This window comes from Carettochelys insculpta, chromosome 5 (assembly GCF_033958435.1).
Source record: "Carettochelys insculpta isolate YL-2023 chromosome 5, ASM3395843v1, whole genome shotgun sequence".
Lineage (NCBI taxonomy): Eukaryota > Metazoa > Chordata > Testudines > Carettochelyidae > Carettochelys > Carettochelys insculpta.
This window is the reverse complement of record NC_134141.1, coordinates 129430824-129449472: the sequence shown is the minus strand read 5'-3', so window position 1 is coordinate 129449472 and position 18649 is coordinate 129430824. Positions and strand designations below refer to the sequence as shown.

The following is an 18649-nucleotide window of genomic DNA, read 5'->3' as shown; positions in this document are numbered from 1 at the left end:
TGGGTAGCAAGTGGGGCAAGACAGATCAGCCAGGTCATGGGAAAGCTGCTCCCCACACCCTCACTCTGGGGCCACTAGCTAGAGCTGGTCCAGATGCCACAGGCGCGGACACAAGCCCCTGATAGCGCTGTGGGGATAGTGGGGCACACCTTCATGGGGCTTGGGCCGAAGAAAGGACCCAAGGGCACATGGACTGAAGGGTACACAGGCTGCTGGCCCAGGGGGTAGCTTCCAGCACCGGGCGGGCAGCTGGGTGCGGCTCAGGGGGCGGGGTGGCACAGAGGGAGATGGAAAAGGGTCTGCATTGGGGATGAGGGCTTGCGAGAGTGTAGTGTGCCAAATAATCCAGCACGACTGACCCTCAGCATGGGGAGAGCAGCCCATTCCCGCACACCTCCAGGCTCAGCCAGCCAGGCAGAAGCAGCTCTTACCAGAGGGGGCATGTGCCCTCGGTGCATCTGGCCACTGGTGATCTGCTGCTGCGGCTGTGGCATCGTGCCAACCTGGAAGTTCTCTGGCCCACCAGCCCCTGAGCGCATGATGGCGGGCAGGGCTACCGAGCCATGCTCCACCTTGCCCACCCTGTTAAACTGCTGCTGCAGAACCGTCGACCTGCAAGAGACCAGAGCGCCTGCTACAGCTCAGCTCGCAGGGAGTCCCACATTGCAAGGCCCAAAGGACCACGGCACATGGCTCAGCGCTGGCCACAGACCAGCCCTGAGCTGAGCTTACCACCGGACTATCCACTTACGTGGACTCCCTCCTCAAACCCTGTGCCACTAACACTCCCAGCTATCTGCGAGATACCACCGACTTCCTGAGGAGATTACAAAACATCGGAAAAGTTCCTGACAGCGCCATCCTTGCTACCATGGATGTAGAGGCCCTGTACACTAATGTTCCACACAAAGACAGATTACAAACAACCAGGAACACCATCCCTGATGTCACCACAGTCAATCTGGTGTCTGACCTCTGTAACTTTGTTCTCACGCGATTTGGGGACAATTTATACCTCCAGATTAGTGGAACTGCTGTGGGCACCCGCATGGCCCCAAAATATGCTAATATATTTATGGCTGACCTGGAACGATCCTCAGCTCTCGTCCCCTATTACCCCTCCTCTACTCAAGATACACTGACGACATCTTTATGATTCGGACCCATGGTATAGAGACTCTAGAAGAATTCCACAGAGACTTCAACAATCTGCACCCCACCATCAACTTATGCCTCGATTACTCCACGCAAGAGATACATTTCCTGGACACTACAGTACAAATCAAGGACAGCCTGATCGGTACCACACTCTACCTGAAACCCACTGATCGCTATACTTACCTACACGCTTCTAGCTTCCATCCTGCACACATAACTAGATCCATTGTTTACAGTCAAGCCCTTAGGTACAATCGTATTTGCTCTGATCCTACTGACACAGACCAAAAACTACAAGATCTTTACCAAATATTCATAAACTTGAATTACCCACCAGGACAAATAAAAAAACAAATTGACAGGGCCAGACAGGGCCATACGAATACCCAGAGACCAGCTACTCCAAGATAGGCACAAAAAAGCCAAGAACAGAACACCACTGGTAATTACCTACAGCCCCCAACTCAAACCACTGCAACGTGTTATTAAAGACCTACAACCTATCCTTAATCAGGATGCCACACTCCAGAAGGCCCCAGGTGACAGACCTGTTCTCTCCTACAGACAACCTCCCAACCTTATGAGGATATTCACCAGCAACCACAGTCTATACCGCAGGAACACCAGTCCTGGGACTTTTCCTACAGCAAAGCTAGCTGCCAGCTTTGTCCACATATCTATTCTGGAGATACCATCACTGGACCTAACCAGGTTAGTCACAGAATCACGGGCACATTCTCATGTTCCTCAACTAACATCATATATGGCATCATGTGCCAACAATGCCCACATGCTTTGTATATTGGACAGACTTCAAACTCTCTTAGACAAAACAAAGAGCAGTCAAGGAGCACTTTAAAGACTAGCAAAATAGTTTATTGGATGAGCTTTCATGGGACAGACCCACTTCTTCAGACCATAGCCAGACCAGAACAGACTCTTAGACAAAGAGTTAATGGGCACAAAACAGACATAAAAACACTCCTGACCCACAAACCTGTTAGTTGGCATTATAATGGAGTGGGGCCATTCTGTTAATGACTTAAGAGTTTGCATCTTACTGAAGAGGAATTTTCACAACAGTCTTGAAAAACAGGCTGCTGAACTCTCTTTCATATTCAAATCTGACACATTAACATGTGGTTTGAACCGAGATTGGAATTTTCTGGGTCACTAGAGGGGCTCACTTGCATACCTGGCTTAATCCAATTCTTGACTACCTCCCCACCCCCACCCCCACCCCTCTGCTCTCTGATTTGCTCACCTTGATCATTTTTGTTCTGATTTGTCAACCTTGATTACTTTTTTGGTTCTCTGTGCCTTAAATATTGAGTCTGTTCTGGTCCGGCTATGGTCTGAGGAAGTGGGTCTGTCCCACGAAAGCTCATCACCTAATAAATTATTTTGTTAGTCTTTAAAGTGCTATTTGACGGCTATTTTGTCCTGAGCTGAGATGTGTGAGCTGGAGCAACTCTCAGAAAACAGGTGATCAGCTCTAAGGCTGCCACTGATGGGGGCCCAGGCCGCCTCTGTAAGTGGGCTCAATGGCTCACAACCCTAAATCAAATACTTACACCCCCCGTTCCTGTCTGAACATACCTGGCATCAGCCCCCATCCATGGGACCATGTCATGCCCTCCCTTGCCACCTGAAGAGCTCCCAGTCAGTATTTGTCCCCCAGAGATGCTGGACACAGAGGTACCAGTACCTGTCCTCTCCCGGGCAAGATTTGCCTGTGTATGCACCCCGGGTTGCTTAGCTCTTCGGGGCCCTGCATCACTGGGTCACTCAGCACCTCACCACTTGCACAGCGGCCAGGACTGTAATGAGGTTCAAAGACAAACTGGATACCTCCTGAGGACGGGTCCATCAACGGCCATCAGCTGTCCCTAGCCTCTGCCCCATGTCAGTTAAAATACGTCACACAGCACCAAGTCACACGCGAGGGAAGTCCGAGTTCATCACAGCAGTAGAGCCAGCACAGGCATGGACAGGAGCCCAGGCCAACTGGCATTACTTCCCCACCCTCCTTTAATTCTTAAGGGCTCAAGTCTCAGCTCAGCCTCTCCCTTATCCTGTCCAGTTTGCGATTAGGCTGGCAACTGCCCAGGGAGGGAGTGGGGAAGGGGAATGATGGATGTGCTCCTGTCCTGCTGAGACAGGCCAGAGCTGAAGTCAGGCTTCTGCCCCGCTTCCCAGCACTCCCAGAGCTGGCAGCCCTCCCGTGCAGTACAGTGCATTTGGCCAGGACAGCCCCACTTCCACTCTGTAGAATAACAGGTATAGTGTGCTGTGCGCGCCGTGGAAAAGCCACCAGCACCCTCTGCAGCCCATGGTCCACCCCTGTCCTGCCTTGGAGCCCTCCCTTCCCTGAGCGAGCCATACTTCTTTGGGGACACAGAGTCTTCCAGCATGGTGGACTCCTCATCCCCCTCCAGCCCAAAGTGGTCTTTGCTCTTTTTCTGTTGGGGAGAGAGAGAGAGAGAGAAAGAGAGTGCATCAATCAATGTCCCCCACGGGAGGGGATGACACCATGACCCTGCGACAGGGCCAGCATGACTCCCCGTCCCTCCAGGGACTGCTTCACGGAGCAAGCCCTGCCTGGGGCTGGGCGATGCTGGGATCGCCCCTGAGTCTGCAGAGGGAGGGACAGGTGCAGAGGGCTGCCCCAGGGCCGAGCACTCAGCCAGGCACTCCACGCTGCCCCAATGCCGGCTGGCCCTCAGCGCCTGCCGGTGCTCTCTGCTCTGTGCAGCAGCATGACTGCTCCCAGCCCACGGGCATAAGTGCAGCAGGACAGAGTCAGCGCGGCCCGTACAGCAGTCCCTGCTCCCAGCAGGGCCTGCTCCGCCAGCAGCCCCCTCCAGGACACACCCTGCCTCACACTCACCTTTTTCAGAATGATGTCAATGTAGCCGGCGATCAGCTGGGCAATCTGCTCCCCCTCTGTTGTCTGCACTGAGTAGTAGCCATCCTGGTAATCCCCAAAGTCCTACAGCAACGGGTCCCTGAGTCGCACAAGAGCAGGCACACGCTGCCCTGCTCTGCCCTGCCCAGCCCGGCTGGCACTCAGCTCTGGGCCAAAGGCCTGGCTCTGCCCTCCCTGGACCCACACGCCCCCAAAGCAAGGAGAAGCCTGGGTGGGAGGCAGCAGCGCTGTGGAGGGGCAAGAGTCCAGGCCTCACCCGGGGGGGTGGGGGTGGGGAGCGCTCTCAGCAGATGCTCCCCAGCCCCAGAGGTGGGTGTGGGCTAACAGAGGCCGGGGCTCGGGGGGCAGGGTGACATCCTGCAGCGAGGCAGCCCAGCACAGCCTTACCAGGGTGAAGCTCTTGGGCGAGGCAGCCCAGCGCTTGATGTTGGTGAGGTTCCACTCCTGAATCACTTCCTTGGTTTTCTCGTCCACGCGCATCACACACTCCTTGGTGATCCCCAGCAGCCGTGGCACCAGCTTGTTCTTTCCTTTCATCTTCTCCTAGCACCGGGACAGGGAACGGTTACAGCAGCCCCCAAGCAAACCCCGTCCCCCATGGCCAGAGCAGAGCCCCAGGCCCCACTCCCAGACTTTGCTCCAGCGCCGCAGGGGAGCGAACTCACGGGGAGCCTGGAGGAGTGATGGACAGCAGCAGCTTGAAGGAAAGAAGGGAGGGGGCACAGGGCGGGGGGAGGAACCGATGTCTCACCTTGACTAGGAAGAAGGAGACTCCATAGGTCTTCAGGGAGCGAGCGAGTTTCACATAGCGAACTTTGGCCTCAATCTCACTCATGTCGCCGCAGTTTTTGTGAGCCTGATAGGGCAGAGCTGGTCACCCCAGCGCACAGCTCCCTCTAGCCATTGACCCCACTGCTGCTCCCAGCAGCCGCCTGCCACAACCCCCCGGCAAACAGATCTCCCCACTGCTGCTCCCCACCCTCCCAGCCACTACGTCCCCTTCCTGCCTGTCCCCCACTGACTGCCCCCAACCCTCACCCTCGCCCTCCCAGCCATGGGTACCCTCCTGCCCTGGTGATGCTCACCTCCACACTGCTTTGCCCCAGCACTCCCCATCACCTCCTCACCGCTGCTGTGCTTGCTAGCCTGAATCAGTACCCAGCTGCCCCCACCTGCTGGCAAGTGCAGTGCCCCCACCCCGCACTATGGCTCCCCCCAGAGTCAACTGCACACCATGCCCCACATGCCCCATCTGAGAGGCTGGCCCAGGCTGCTGGTTCCTCTCCTGGGTCCAGACCTTGGGAGAGTCCAGGGCCTGGCTGCATGCAGGACCCCACCAGCCATGCACACTCACCATGAAGATCTTGCGCTCGCCCTTCTGCTTGATGTACTCCTTGGGCAGGAAGTCCTTCAGGCTGCAGGTAGAGCAGACCCAGCTGTTAACCAGCACAGCTTGGTGCAGGCTAGGCTGATCCCCTGCATGGACCTGGGTAAGCCCCAGTGCCAAGGTCCAGCGGGAGCCCCAGAGGAACCCTGCACAGGCCATGAGCAGGAAGTGAGTCCCTGGGCAGGTGAACATGGGAGAGGAAACAGACTCCAGAAGCTCATGGCCCCAGCAGGACCCCTTCCCCATGCAGAGCTCTGCTCGCTGCAGAGGTACCCAAAGCCTGTGCAGCTACAGCCCCAGGAGCCAAGAGAGGGATCCCTGGGAGCTACCAGAAGCGCTGCCCTTACAGTAGGGCTCAGCCCAGCACTGCACTGGGTGTGCCTGGGCTGCAGGAGGAGGGACTCCTTGGACAGTACATCAGCACACAGACAACCCAGGAAGTTTTTGGAGAATGTTGGGGATAACTTCTTGGTACAAGTGCTGAAGGAACTGACCAGGGGCCGTGCACAACTTGACCTGCTGCTCACAAACAGGGAAGAACTAGTAGAAGAAATAGAAGTGGGAGGGAACCTGGGCTGCAGCGACCATGAGATCGTAGATTTCAGGATCCAGATGAAAGGAAGAAGGGTGAGCAGTAACATACAGACCCTTGATTTCCGAAGAGCAGACTGACTCCCTAAGAGACCGGATAAGCAGGATCCCTTGGGAAACAAAGATGAAGGGAAAAGAGTTGAAGAGAACTGGCAGTATTTTAAAGAAGTCTTACTGAAGGTACAGGAACAAACATTCCCACTGCATCGTAAGAAATGCAAACATGGTAGGCAACCAGCTTGTCTTAATCAGCTTAAACTCCAAAAGAATGCATACAAGAAATGGAAACGGGGACAGTTCACTAAGGAGGAGTATAAACATACGGCTGGAGAATGCCGGGTAGTAATCAGGAAAGCGAAAGCACAATTGGAACTGCAGCTGGCAAGGGATGTGAAGAGTAACAAGAAGGGTTTCTACAGGCATGTGAACAATAAACGGGTTATCAGGGAGGGTGTGGGGCCGTTACTGGATGAGGGAGGTAACCTAGTGACAGATGATGGAGGAAAAGCTGAAGTACTCAAGGCTTTTTTTGCCTCAGTCTTCACGGACAAAGTCAACTTCCACATGACGGTCCCAGACAATGCAGTATGGGAAGGTGGAGGGCGGCCATCGGTGGGGAATGAACAAGTTCTGAGCTATCTAGAAAAACTAGATGTGCACAAGTCCGTGGGTCTGGATTTAATGCACCCCAGGGTACTGAGGGAATTGGCAGAGGTCATTGCTGAACCTTTGGCCATTATCCTTGAAGACTCTTGGCGATCGGGGGAGATCCCGGATGACTGGAGGAAGGCAAACGTAGTGCCCATCTTTAGAAAAGGAAAGAAGGACAATCCAGGGAACTATAGACCCGTCAGCCTTACCTCAATCCCTGGGAAAATAATGGAGGGAATCCTCAAGGAATCCATTCTGGAGCACGTGGAAGAGGGGAAAGTGATCAAAAGTAGCCAACATGGATTCACCAGGGGCAAGTCCAGCCTGACCAATCTGATACACCTTGACTTCAGCAAGGCTTTTGATATGGTCTCCCACAGTATTTGTGCCCATAAGTTAAGGAAATATGGATTGGATGCTTGGACTATAAGATGGATACAAAGCTGGCTTGATTGTTGGGCCCAACAGGTAGTGGTCAATGGCTCAATATCTGGATGGCGGCCTATTTCAAGTGGAGTGCCACAAAGCTTGGTTCTGGGGCCGGTGTTATTTAACATCTTTGTTAAAGACCTGGATGAGGGACTGGGTTGCACCCTCAGCAAGTTTGCAGATGACACAAAGGTAGGGTCAGAGGTAGATACATTGGAGGGAAGAAAGAGAATCCAGAGTGACCTGGATAAACTGGAGGACTGGGCCAAAAAATCTGATGCGGTTCAACAAGGAGAAGTGCAGAGTCCTGCACCTGGGGGGTGGAAGAATCCCAAACATTGTTAAAGGCTGGGCACCAACTGGCTCAGCAGCAGTACAATGGAAAGGGACCTAGGGGTTATGGTGGATGAAAGGCTGGATATGAGTAAACAGTGTGCCCTTGTAGCCAAGAAGGCTAACGGCGCACTGGGGTGCATTAGGAGGAGCATTTCGAGCAGATCTAGAGAAGTAGTTATCCCCTCTATTCGGTACTGGGGAGGCCACATCTGGAATATTGTGTCCAGTTTTGGGCCCCCCCATAAAAAAGGATGTGGATTTGCTGGAGCAGGTTCAGCGAAGGGCAACAAAAATGATTTAAGGGTCTGGAGCACAAGACCTATGAGGAGAGGCTGAGGGATTTGGGCTTGTTTAGTTTACAGAAGACAAGACTTAGAGGTGATTTAATAACAGCCTTCAACTTCCTAAAGGGGAGCTGTAAAGAGGATGGTGAGAAACTGTTTTCAGTGGTGTCAGATGGCAGAACAAGGAGTAATGGTCTGAAGTTGAAGAGGGGGAGACGTAGGTTAAATATTAGGAAAAACTACTTCCCCAGGTGAGTGGTGAAGCACTGGAATGCGTTGCCTAGAGAGGTGGTGGATTCTCCATCCCTCAAGGTTTTTAAGTCGTGGCTGGACAAGGTCCTGGCTGGGATGACCTAGTGGGGGGTTGATCCTGCTTGAAGCAGGGGGCTGGACTAGATGATTCCTGAGGTCCCTGCCAGCCCTGTGATTCTGTGACACTCACTCCAGAAAGCCTGGCTTGTGCTTCTGCTCGTTGTGGGAGCCGAACTGGATCTGACACTGGAACCCGGCAAACTCACAGGCCTTGTCGAAGGAGACGGGGTGGGAGCCATTCAGGATGTCATCGCGGGCCTGTGGGGAGGAGGAGGGTGAGTCAGGAGCAAGTAGAGGGGACCCTCATGCTGGCTGATGTTGTGGGGAGAGCATAAGGGGAGGGAGCCCCACGCCTGGCTGAGGTTGGGGGAGGAGCCACATGCTGGGAGGGGGTAAGGGGAATGGATTTACGCACGGGGAGGAGGCAGGGGAAGGGCGGGGAGCAGAAGTAACCGTGCAGTGAGGGGAGGGGCCTTGCATGCAGTGTGCATGGGGGTGGCGTGGAGCGCATCACTAGCCACTCAGCTCACTCGTTAGCGGCTCCCAGGCCCCGAGAGCAAGCCCCTAAGCGGTAATCAGCTCACTCGTTAGCTGCTCTCTGGCCCCACGAGCAAGCCCCAAGAGCAGCTGCCAGCTCACTCATTAGCAGCTCTCAGGCCCCGAGAGCAAGGCCCCCGAGCAGCGGTGGCAGCTGTCAGCTCACTAGTTAGCGGCTCTCTGGCCCCATGAGCAGCAGCGGCAGCTGTCAGCTCAATGGTTAGCTGGCCCCACGAGCAGCAGGGCGCAGTACCTGCACGTAGAGCAGGTTGAGCTGCACGGGGTCCCTGGAATCCACGTTCTGGTCCGAGTAGAAGAACTTGCGCCGCAGCAGTAGCGTCTCATTGTCATCGATGCCTTGCTCACGCAGTGTTCGCCCGTGGTCCAGCCAGTTCACTGCAGAGCACAGAGGTGAAGGGGGCCGAAGACTGGCCCACAGCTAGTCCCCGCCCAGGGCATGGGGGACAGACCCATCCCAGAGAGCAAGGGCATGTCTGGACTCCCAGGGGAGGGTGAATTCTGGTGCGCAATTCCAGCCGTGCTCATTATCTAGCTGGAGTCAATGTATCTTAATTTGGGCTTATGCACCATCTCCACTAAGGGAGGCCGAGAGGAGCCTGCGCCCGTCCACCTCCTGCTAAAGGGGTGGCGGGGGTAGAAAATACCGGTGCCAGCGGGGGCCCTGTGAGCTCAGTTTAGCACCTCGCCAGTAGGCACACTCAGTTGAACTCTGGAGATCAATCGCAGCAGGTGGGTCATCCCTGTAACGACGTCGTCCCCTGAGAAATGCCAGGACTCTGCTGCATCTGCTTCCCCCATCTCCCCGATGCAGGCTGGCCCCGACCCCATGCTCCCAGCATAGTGCAGGTACATACGCTCATCATCTGTGTGCAACTTCTGCTTGAGTTTCTCCATCTTCTTCTCGTCCCGCAGCAAAGTCTTGTCCTTCTTGAGAGTCCCGGTGACCTCCTCCTTCTTCTCCTCCATCATCTCCCGCACCAGTGAGTACTCATCGTGATTGGTGATGCCTGCAAGGCAGAGAGAGCGGCGCCCGTCGCAGCTGCTGGCTGGGAAACGCCCAACAGCACGGCGCTCTCCTTGCCTAGCTCAGCACCCCTGCAAAAGACCCTACAGAGCACAGACAGGCCTGGCAGCAACGATGCGCGGCTGCACCCCAAGGCCAGTCAACACCCCCTCCCTGCCCTCCTGCGCTCCCACGCCCTCCCCCAGCCGGGCCGCGCCCCCTCCCTGCCCTCCTGCGCTCCCACGCCCTCCCCCCAGCCGGGCCGCACCCCCTCCCCGCCCTCCTGCGCTCCCACGCCCTCCCCCAGCCGGGCCGCGCCCCCTCCCCGCCCTCCTGCGCTCCCACGCCCTCCCCCAGCCGGGCCGCGCCCCCTCCCCGCCCTCCTGCGCTCCCACGCCCTCCCCCAGCCGGGCCGCGCCCCCTCCCCGCCCTCCTGCGCTCCCACGCCCTCCCCCAGCCAGGCCGCGCGCCCTCCCTGCCCTCCTGCGCTCCCACGCCCTCCCCCAGCCGCGCCGCGCCCCCTCCCCGCCCTCCTGCGCTCCCACGCCCTCCCCCAGCCGGGCCGCGCCCCCTCCCCGCCCTCCTGCGCTCCCACACCCCCTCCCTGCCCTCCTGCACTCCCACGCCCTCCCCCAGCCGGGCCGCGCCCCCTCCCCGCCCTCCTGCGCTCCCACGCCCTCCCCCAGCCGGGCCGCGCCCCCTCCCCGCCCTCCTGCGCTCCCACGCCCTCCCCCAGCCGGGCCGCGCCCCCTCCCCGCCCTCCTGCGCTCCCACGCCCTCCCCCAGCCGGGCCGCGCCCCCTCCCCGCCCTCCTGCGCTCCCACACCCCCTCCCTGCCCTCCTGCGCTCCCACGCCCTCCCCCAGCCGGGCCGCGCCCCCGCCCCACCCTCCTGCGCTCCCACACCCCCTCCCTGCCCTCCTGCGCTCCCATGACCTCCCCCAGCCGGGCTGCACCCCCTCCCCGCCCTCCTGCGCTCCCACGCCCTCCCACAGCCGGGCCGCGCCCCCTCCCCGCCCTCCTGTGCTCCCACACCCCCGCCCTGCCCTCCTGCACTCCCACGCCCTCCCCCAGCCGGGCCGCGCCCCCTCCCTGCCCTCCTGCACTCCCACGCCCTCCCCCAGCCGGGGCAATGCCACTTCCCTTGTCCCCTGGCCCCCTATGTGTACCCTCCCCCAGCGAGGTAACACCCCCTCCTTCGTTCCCTGGCCCCCCATGCACACCCTTCCCCCAGCCGGATAACACCACCTCCCTCATCTCCTGGCCCCCATGCACACCCTCCTCCAGCTGGGCAATGCCACCTCCCCCAGCCGGGCAATGCCAACTCCCTCATCCCCTGTTCCCCCATGCATACCCTTCCCCCAGCCGGATAACACCACCTCCCTCATCCCCTGTTCCCCCATGCACACCCTCCCCCAGCCGGGCAATGCCACCTCCCCCAGCCGGGTAATGCCACCTCCCTCATCCCCTGTTCCCCCATGCACACCCTTCCCCCAGCCGGGCAATGCCACCTCCCTCATCCCCTAGCCCCCATGCACACGCTTCCCCCAGCCGGGCAATGCCACCTCCCTCATCCCCTGTTCCCCCATGCACACCCTCCCCCAGCCGGGCAATGCCACCTCCCTCATCCCCTGGCCCCCATGCATACCCTTCCCCCAGCCGGATAACACCACCTCCCTCATCCCCTGTTCCCCCATGCACACCCTCCCCCAGCCGGGCAATGCCACCTCCCCCAGCCGGGTAATGCCACCTCCCTCATCCCCTGTTCCCCCATGCACACCCTTCCCCCAGCCGGGCAATGCCACCTCCCTCATCCCCTGGCCCCCATGCACACGCTTCCCCCAGCCGGGCAATGCCACCTCCCTCATCCCCTGGCCCCCATGCACACCCTTCCCCCAGCCGGGTAATGCCACCTCCCTCATCCCCTGTTCCCCCATGCACACCCTCCCCCAGCCGGGTAATGCCACCTCCCTCATCCCCTGGCCCCCATGCACACCCTTCCCCCAGCCGGGCAATGCCACCTCCCTCATCCCCTGTTCCCCCATGCACACCCTTCCCCCAGCCGGGCAATGCCACTTCCCTCATCCCCTGGCCCCCATGCACACCCTCCCCCAGCCGGGCAATGCCACCTCCCTCATCCCCTGTTCCCCCATGCACACCCTTCCCCCAGCCGGGCAATGCCACTTCCCTCATCCCCTGGCCCCCATGCACACCCTTCCCCCAGCCGGGTAATGCCACCTCCCTCATCCCCTGGCCCCCATGCACACCCTCCCCCAGCCGGGTAATGCCACCTCCCTCATCCCCTGGCCCCCATGCACACCCTTCCCCCAGCCGGGCAATGCCACTTCCCTCATCCCCTGGCCCCCATGCACACCCTTCCCCCAGCCGGGTAATGCCACCTCCCTCATCCCCTGGCCCCCATGCACACCCTCCCCCAGCCGGGTAATGCCACCTCCCTCATCCCCTGGCCCCCATGCACACCCTCCCCCAGCCGGGCAATGCCACTTCCCTCATCCCCTGGCCCCCCATGCACACCCTCCCCCAGCCGGGTAATGCCACCTCCCTCATCCCCTGGCCCCCATGCACACCCTTCCCCAGCCGGGCAATGCCACCTCCCTCATCTCCTGTTCCCCCATGCACACCCTCCCCCAGCCGGGTAATGCCACCTCCCTCATCCCCTGTTCCCCCATGCACACCCTCCCCCAGCCGCGCAATGCCACCTCCTTCATCCCCTGGCCCCCATGCACACCCTTCCCCCAGCCGGGTAATGCCACCTCCCTCATCCCCTGTTCCCCCATGCACACCCTTCCCCCAGCCGGGCAATGCCACCTCCCTCATCCCCTGTTCCCCCATGCATATCCTTCCCCCAGCCGGGTAATGCCACCTCCCTCATCTCCTGTACCCCCATGCACACCCTCCCCCAGCCGCGCAATGCCACCTCCCTCATCCCCTGTTCCCCCATGCACACCCTCCCCCAGCCGGGTAATGCCACCTCCCTCATCCCCTGGCCCCCATGCACACCCTTCCCCCAGCCGGGTAATGCCACCTCCCTCATCTCCTGTACCCCCATGCACACCCTCCCCCAGCCGCGCAATGCCACCTCCCTCATCCCCTGTACCCCCATGCACACCCTTCCCCCAGCCGGGCAACGCCACCTCCCTCATCCCCTGTTCCCCCATGCACACCCTCCCCCAGCCACGCAATGCCACCTCCCCCAGCCGGGTAATGCCACCTCCCTCATCCCCTGTTCCCCCATGCACACCCTCTCCGAGCCGCGCAATGCCACCTCCCTCATCCCCTGGCCCCCATGCACACCCTTCCCCCAGCCGGGCAATGCCACTTCCCTCATCCCCTGCCCACCCCCCCCATACCCTCCTCCAGCCAGGCAACACCCTCTCTGTCACCTTCTCACCACCCCCTACATGCCTTCCCCAAGCCCAGCAATGCCTCTCCTGCCATCCTCTCGCCACCCCCCATCCCCTCCCCCAGTTGGGCAATGTCCCCTCCCCCCCATCTTCTCACCCTCCCCCAGCCGAGCAACATGCCCTCTGCCATCCTCTCGCCCCCACCCAACATACATACCCTCCCCCCACCTGGGCAACGTGCCCTCTGCCATCCTCTCGCCCCCACCCAACATACATACCCTCCCCCAGCCGGGCAACGTGCCCTCCGCCATCCTCTCGCCCCCACCCCCCCATACATACCCTCCCCCAGCCGGGCAACGTGCCCTCTGCCATCCTCTCACCCCCCCCATACATACCCTCCCCCAGCCGGGCAACGTGCCCTCTGCCATCCTCTCGCCCCCACCCCCCCATACATACCCTCCCCCAGCCGGGCAACGTGCCCTCTGCCATCCTCTCGCCCCCACCCAACATACATACCCTCCCCCAGCCGGGCAACGTGCCCTCTGCCATCCTCTCGCCCCCACCCAACATACATACCCTCCCCCAGCCAGGCAACATGCCCTCCGCCATCCTCTCGCCCCCACCCCCCCATACATACCCTCCCCCAGCCGGGAAACGTGCCCTCTGTCATCCTCTCGCCCCCCCGCAACATACATACCCTCCCCCACCTGGGCAACGTGCCCTCTGCCATCCTCTCGCCCCCACCCCCAACATACATACCCTCCCCCAGCCGGGCAACGTGCCCTCCGCCATCCTCTCGCCCCCAGCCCCCCATACATACCCTCCCCCAGCCGGGCAACGTGCCCTCTGCCATCCTCTCACCCCCCCCATACATACCCTCCCCCAGCCGGGTAACGTGCCCTCTGCCATCCTCTCGCCCCCACCCCCCCATACATACCCTCCCCCAGCCGGGCAACGTGCCCTCCGCCATCCTCTCACCCCCCCCCACATACATACCCTCCCCCAGCCGGGCAACGTGCCCTCTGCCATCCTCTCGCCCCCACCCCCAACATACATACCCTCCCCCAGCCGGGCAACGTGCCCTCTGCCATCCTCTCGCCCCCACCCCCAACATACATACCCTCCCCCAGCCGGGCAACGTGCCCTCTGCCATCCTCTCACCCCCCTCCACATACATACCCTCCCCCAGCCGGGCAACGTGCCCTCTGCCATCCTCTCGCCCCCACCCCCGACATACATACCCTCCCCCAGCCGGGCAACGTGCCCTCCGCCATCCTCTCGCCCCCACCCCCCCATACATACCCTCCCCCAGCCGGGCAACGTGCCCTCTGCCATCCTCTCGCCCCCCCCCCATACATACCCTCCCCCCACCTGGGCAACGTGCCCTCCGCCATCCTCTCGCCCCCACCCCCCCATACATACCCTCCCCCCACCTGGGCAACATGCCCTCCGCCATCCTCTCGCCCCCACCCCCGACATACATACCCTCCCCCAGCCGGGCAACGTGCCCTCCGCCATCCTCTCGCCCCCACCCAACATACATACCCTCCCCCAGCCGGGCAACGTGCCCTCCGCCATCCTCTCGCCCCCACCCCCCCATACATACCCTCCCCCAGCCGGGCAACGTGCCCTCTGCCATCCTCTCGCCCCCACCAAACATACATACCCTCCCCCCACCTGGGCAACGTGCCCTCCGCCATCCTCTCGCCCCGACCCCCCCATACATACCCTCCCCCAGCCGGGCAACGTGCCCTCCGCCATCCTCTCACCCCCACCCCCGACATACATACCCTCCCCCAGCCGGGCAACGTGCCCTCCGCCATCCTCTCGCCCCCACCCCCCCATACATACCCTCCCCCAGCCGGGCAACGTGCCCTCCGCCATCCTCTCGCCCCCACCCATACATACCCTCCCCCAGCCGGGCAACGTGCCCTCCGCCATCCTCTCGCCCCCCCCCATACATACCCTCCCCCAGCCGGGCAACGTGCCCTCCGCCATCCTCTCGCCCCCCCCCCGACATACATACCCTCCCCCAGCCGGGCAACGTGCCCTCCGCCATCCTCTCACCCCCACCCAACATACATACCCTCCCCCAGCCGGGCAATGTGCCCTCTGCCATCCTCTCACCCCCACCCCTCCATACATACCCTCCCCCAGCCGGGCAACGTGCCCTCTGCCATCCTCTCACCCCCCCCCACCACATACATACCCTCCCCCAGCCGGGCAACGTGCCCTCTGCCATCCTCTCACCCCCCCCCACATACATACCCTCCCCCAGCCGGGCAACGTGCCCTCCGCCATCCTCTCGCCCCGACCCAACATACATACCCTCCCCCAGCTGGGCAACGTGCCCTCCGCCATCCTCTCGCCCCCACGCCCCCATACATACCCTCCCCCCACCTGGGCAACGTGCCCTCTGCCATCCTCTCGCCCCCCCCCACATACATACCCTCCCCCAGCCGGGCAACGTGCCCTCCGCCATCCTCTCGCCCCCACCCAACATACATACCCTCCCCCAGCCGGGCAACGTGCCCTCTGCCATCCTCTCGCCCCCACCCAACATACATACCCTCCCCCCACCTGGGCAACGTGCCCTCTGCCATCCTCTCGCCCCCACCCCCGACATACATACCCTCCCTCAGCCGGGCAACGTGCCCTCCGCCATCCTCTCGCCCCCACCCCCGACATACATACCCTCCCCCAGCCGGGCAACGTGCCCTCTGCCATCCTCTCGCCCCCACCCAACATACATACCCTCCCCCAGCCGGGCAACGTGCCCTCCGCCATCCTCTCACCCCCCCCGCAACATACATACCCTCCCCCAGCCGGGCAACGTGCCCTCCGCCATCCTCTCGCCCCCACCCCCCCCATACATACCCTCCCCCAGCCGGGCAACGTGCCCTCTGCCATCCTCTCGCCCCCACCCAACATACATACCCTCCCCCAGCCGGGCAACGTGCCCTCTGCCATCCTCTCGCCCCCCCCCACCACATACATACCCTCCCCCAGCCGGGCAACGTGCCCTCCACCATCCTCTCGCCCCCACCCCCCACATACATACCCTCCCCCAGCCGGGCAACGTGCCCTCTGTCATCCTCTCGCCCCCCCGCAACATACATACCCTCCCCCACCTGGGCAACGTGCCCTCTGCCATCCTCTCGCCCCCACCCCCGACATACATACCCTCCCCCAGCCGGGCAACGTGCCCTCTGCCATCCTCTCGCCCCCACCCAACATACATACCCTCCCCCAGCCGGGTAACGTGCCCTCTGCCATCCTCTCGCCCCCACCCAACATACATACCCTCCCCCAGCCGGGTAACGTGCCCTCTGCCATCCTCTCGCCCCCACCCAACATACATACCCTCCCCCAGCCGGGTAACGTGCCCTCCACCATCCTCTCACCCCCCCCCCACATACATACCCTCCCCCAGCCGGGCAATGTGCCCTCCGCCATCCTCTCGCCCCCACCCCCGACATACATACCCTCCCCCAGCCGGGCAACGTGCCCTCTGCCATCCTCTCGCCCCCACCCAACATACATACCCTCCCCCCACCTGGGCAACGTGCCCTCTGCCATCCTCTCACCCCCCCCACCACATACATACCCTCCCCCACCTGGGCAACGTGCCCTCTGCCATCCTCTCACCCCCACCCACATACATACCCTCCCCCAGCCGGGCAACGTGCCCTCTGCCATCCTCTCGCCCCCACCCCCCCATACATACCCTCCCCCAGCCGGGCAACGTGCCCTCTGCCATCCTCTCACCCCCACCCACATACATACCCTCCCCCACCTGGGCAACGTGCCCTCCACCATCCTCTCGCCCCCACCGCCCACATACATTCCCTCCCCCAGCCGGGCAACGTGCCCTCTGCCATCCTCTCGCCCCCCCCCACATACATACCCTCCCCCAGCCGGGTAACGTGCCCTCTGCCATCCTCTCGGCCCCCCCCCACATACATACATTCCCTCCCCCAGCTGGACAACGTGCCCTCTGCCTTTCTCTCACCCCCACCCCTCCATACATACCCTCCCCCACCTGAGCAACGTGCCCTCCGCCATCCTCTCACCCTCCATGCCCTCCCCCAGTTGGGCAATGTCCCCTTCCCGCCCCCACATCCTCTTGCCCTCCCCCAGCTACGCAATGCCTACCCATCTTGTCACCTCCCCACACCCTCCCCCAGCCAGGCATCCTCTACTCCCCATCCTCTTGCCCTCGCCCCCACAGCCAGACATGGCCCTCTACCATCCCGCCCTGGCTCTGGCCTGTGCTCCCCCCCTCACCGATCCGGGCACAGATGGTCATGAGCATGTCTGTGACAGTCTTGGAGTCGTCCACCATGACTGTTTTAACCGTCCCATCCAGCATGCGAATCTTCAGGGGGCGTTGCTTCTTCTTGTACTCCATGGTGTCCTGCAGCACAGTCGCTCAGCGTTAGCACCAGCATCCAGCTGCACCCTGGGGTGCATGGGGTCACCACGTCCTCCCTCTGTTCCGTGGAACCCCAGCCAGGGGGCTGTCAGGGGGTGCCCAGGGCTATGGGGCAGGGACTGGGCACTTACCCCGTTGCGGAGCATGTAGTAGTCCAGAGCCTTCCCAGCTTCCAGCCAAATGCCTTTCTTTGGGTCTTCATCCGAAAGAAACAACCCAAAATCGCTGGCTGAAACACAGAGCAGACACTCTCCCAACACAGGCCCACACTCCTGAGCCCCCCAAATCCCTGGCCCCTCCCCATTCAGCCATCTCAGGCCTCTAGTCCGGGGCCCCCATTCTCCCAGCACGGCCCCTGCTCAGATCCTTGGCCCCTCTTCACCCTCCCAGCACAGGCCCATTTTCGAGGGCTGACATTCATAGAATCATAGATGCTTAGGGCTGGAGGGGACCTCAGGAGGTCACCTAGTCCAGCGCCCCGCCTACAGCAGGATCAGCCCCATCTAAGTCATCCCAGCCAGGGCTGTGCCAAGCCGGGACTTAAAAACCTTGAAGGATGGAGAATCCACTACCTCTCTAGGCAACGCATCCCAGTGCTTCACCACCCGCCTGGGGAAGTAGTTTTTCCTAATACCCTAACATTTGCCTTGTATCCCTCCACCCCCAACTCAGACATACCATCTTGGGTCCATCTTCTCTCAGCCTAGGCCCCCAGCTCCCTGCCTCCTCCTCCATTAGTCAGCCTAGGCCCCTGGCCCCCAGAACTCTGCCAAAGAGCAGGGTATCCTTGGTGCACATTGCCCTGACAGAACGTGGCATTACAGAGGTGCACAGATGGGTGCACAGAGGTGCACAGAACGGGGCGAGGGCATAGAAGAGACAAGTAGACAGGATGGGGCTTTTGGCAGAACTAGGAGGCTGAGGACAGCAGGGTGAGGAGATGCAGAATGGGCAAAGATGGCCACAGCCTTGGAGACTCCCACCTGAACTTCAAACACACAGCTATCTGGCTCAGACAGATGGAGAACAAGGTGCATACTGAGGTGTCCACAGACAACGGATGGAAGGAGGCAGCCAGAGCCACAGCCACTATGAACAGAGAGAAAATCTTGGACAGAACTTTCAGGTGCCCTGATGCGGAAAGAGTCCCCCACTGCACGGACCCTTGGGGAAGACACTGGAGAGCGTGCAGGGAGACCCTTCTGCTAACTT

At 61.1% G+C, this 18649-nt stretch overlaps 1 protein-coding gene across 5 annotated transcripts in view; it reads right to left on the bottom strand.

Annotated features, from left to right (window-relative positions):
* The window catches only part of TLN1 (talin 1), a 168744-nt gene that overhangs the window by 71593 nt on the left and 78502 nt on the right, over positions 1–18649 (bottom strand). For all 5 annotated transcript variants that reach the window (XM_074995927.1, XM_074995932.1, XM_074995930.1 and 2 more), the window contains exons 3-13: positions 17569–17666; positions 17290–17419; positions 9490–9642; positions 8868–9010; positions 8208–8335; positions 5442–5502; positions 4839–4943; positions 4475–4630; positions 4049–4150; positions 3544–3620; positions 432–612 (exon numbers count right to left, since the gene is read on the bottom strand). In XM_074995927.1, the coding sequence (XP_074852028.1) occupies positions 432–612; positions 3544–3620; positions 4049–4150; positions 4475–4630; positions 4839–4943; positions 5442–5502; positions 8208–8335; positions 8868–9010; positions 9490–9642; positions 17290–17419; positions 17569–17666 (1334 nt within the window). The remainder of the gene's footprint in view (positions 1–431; positions 613–3543; positions 3621–4048; positions 4151–4474; positions 4631–4838; positions 4944–5441; positions 5503–8207; positions 8336–8867; positions 9011–9489; positions 9643–17289; positions 17420–17568; positions 17667–18649) is intronic.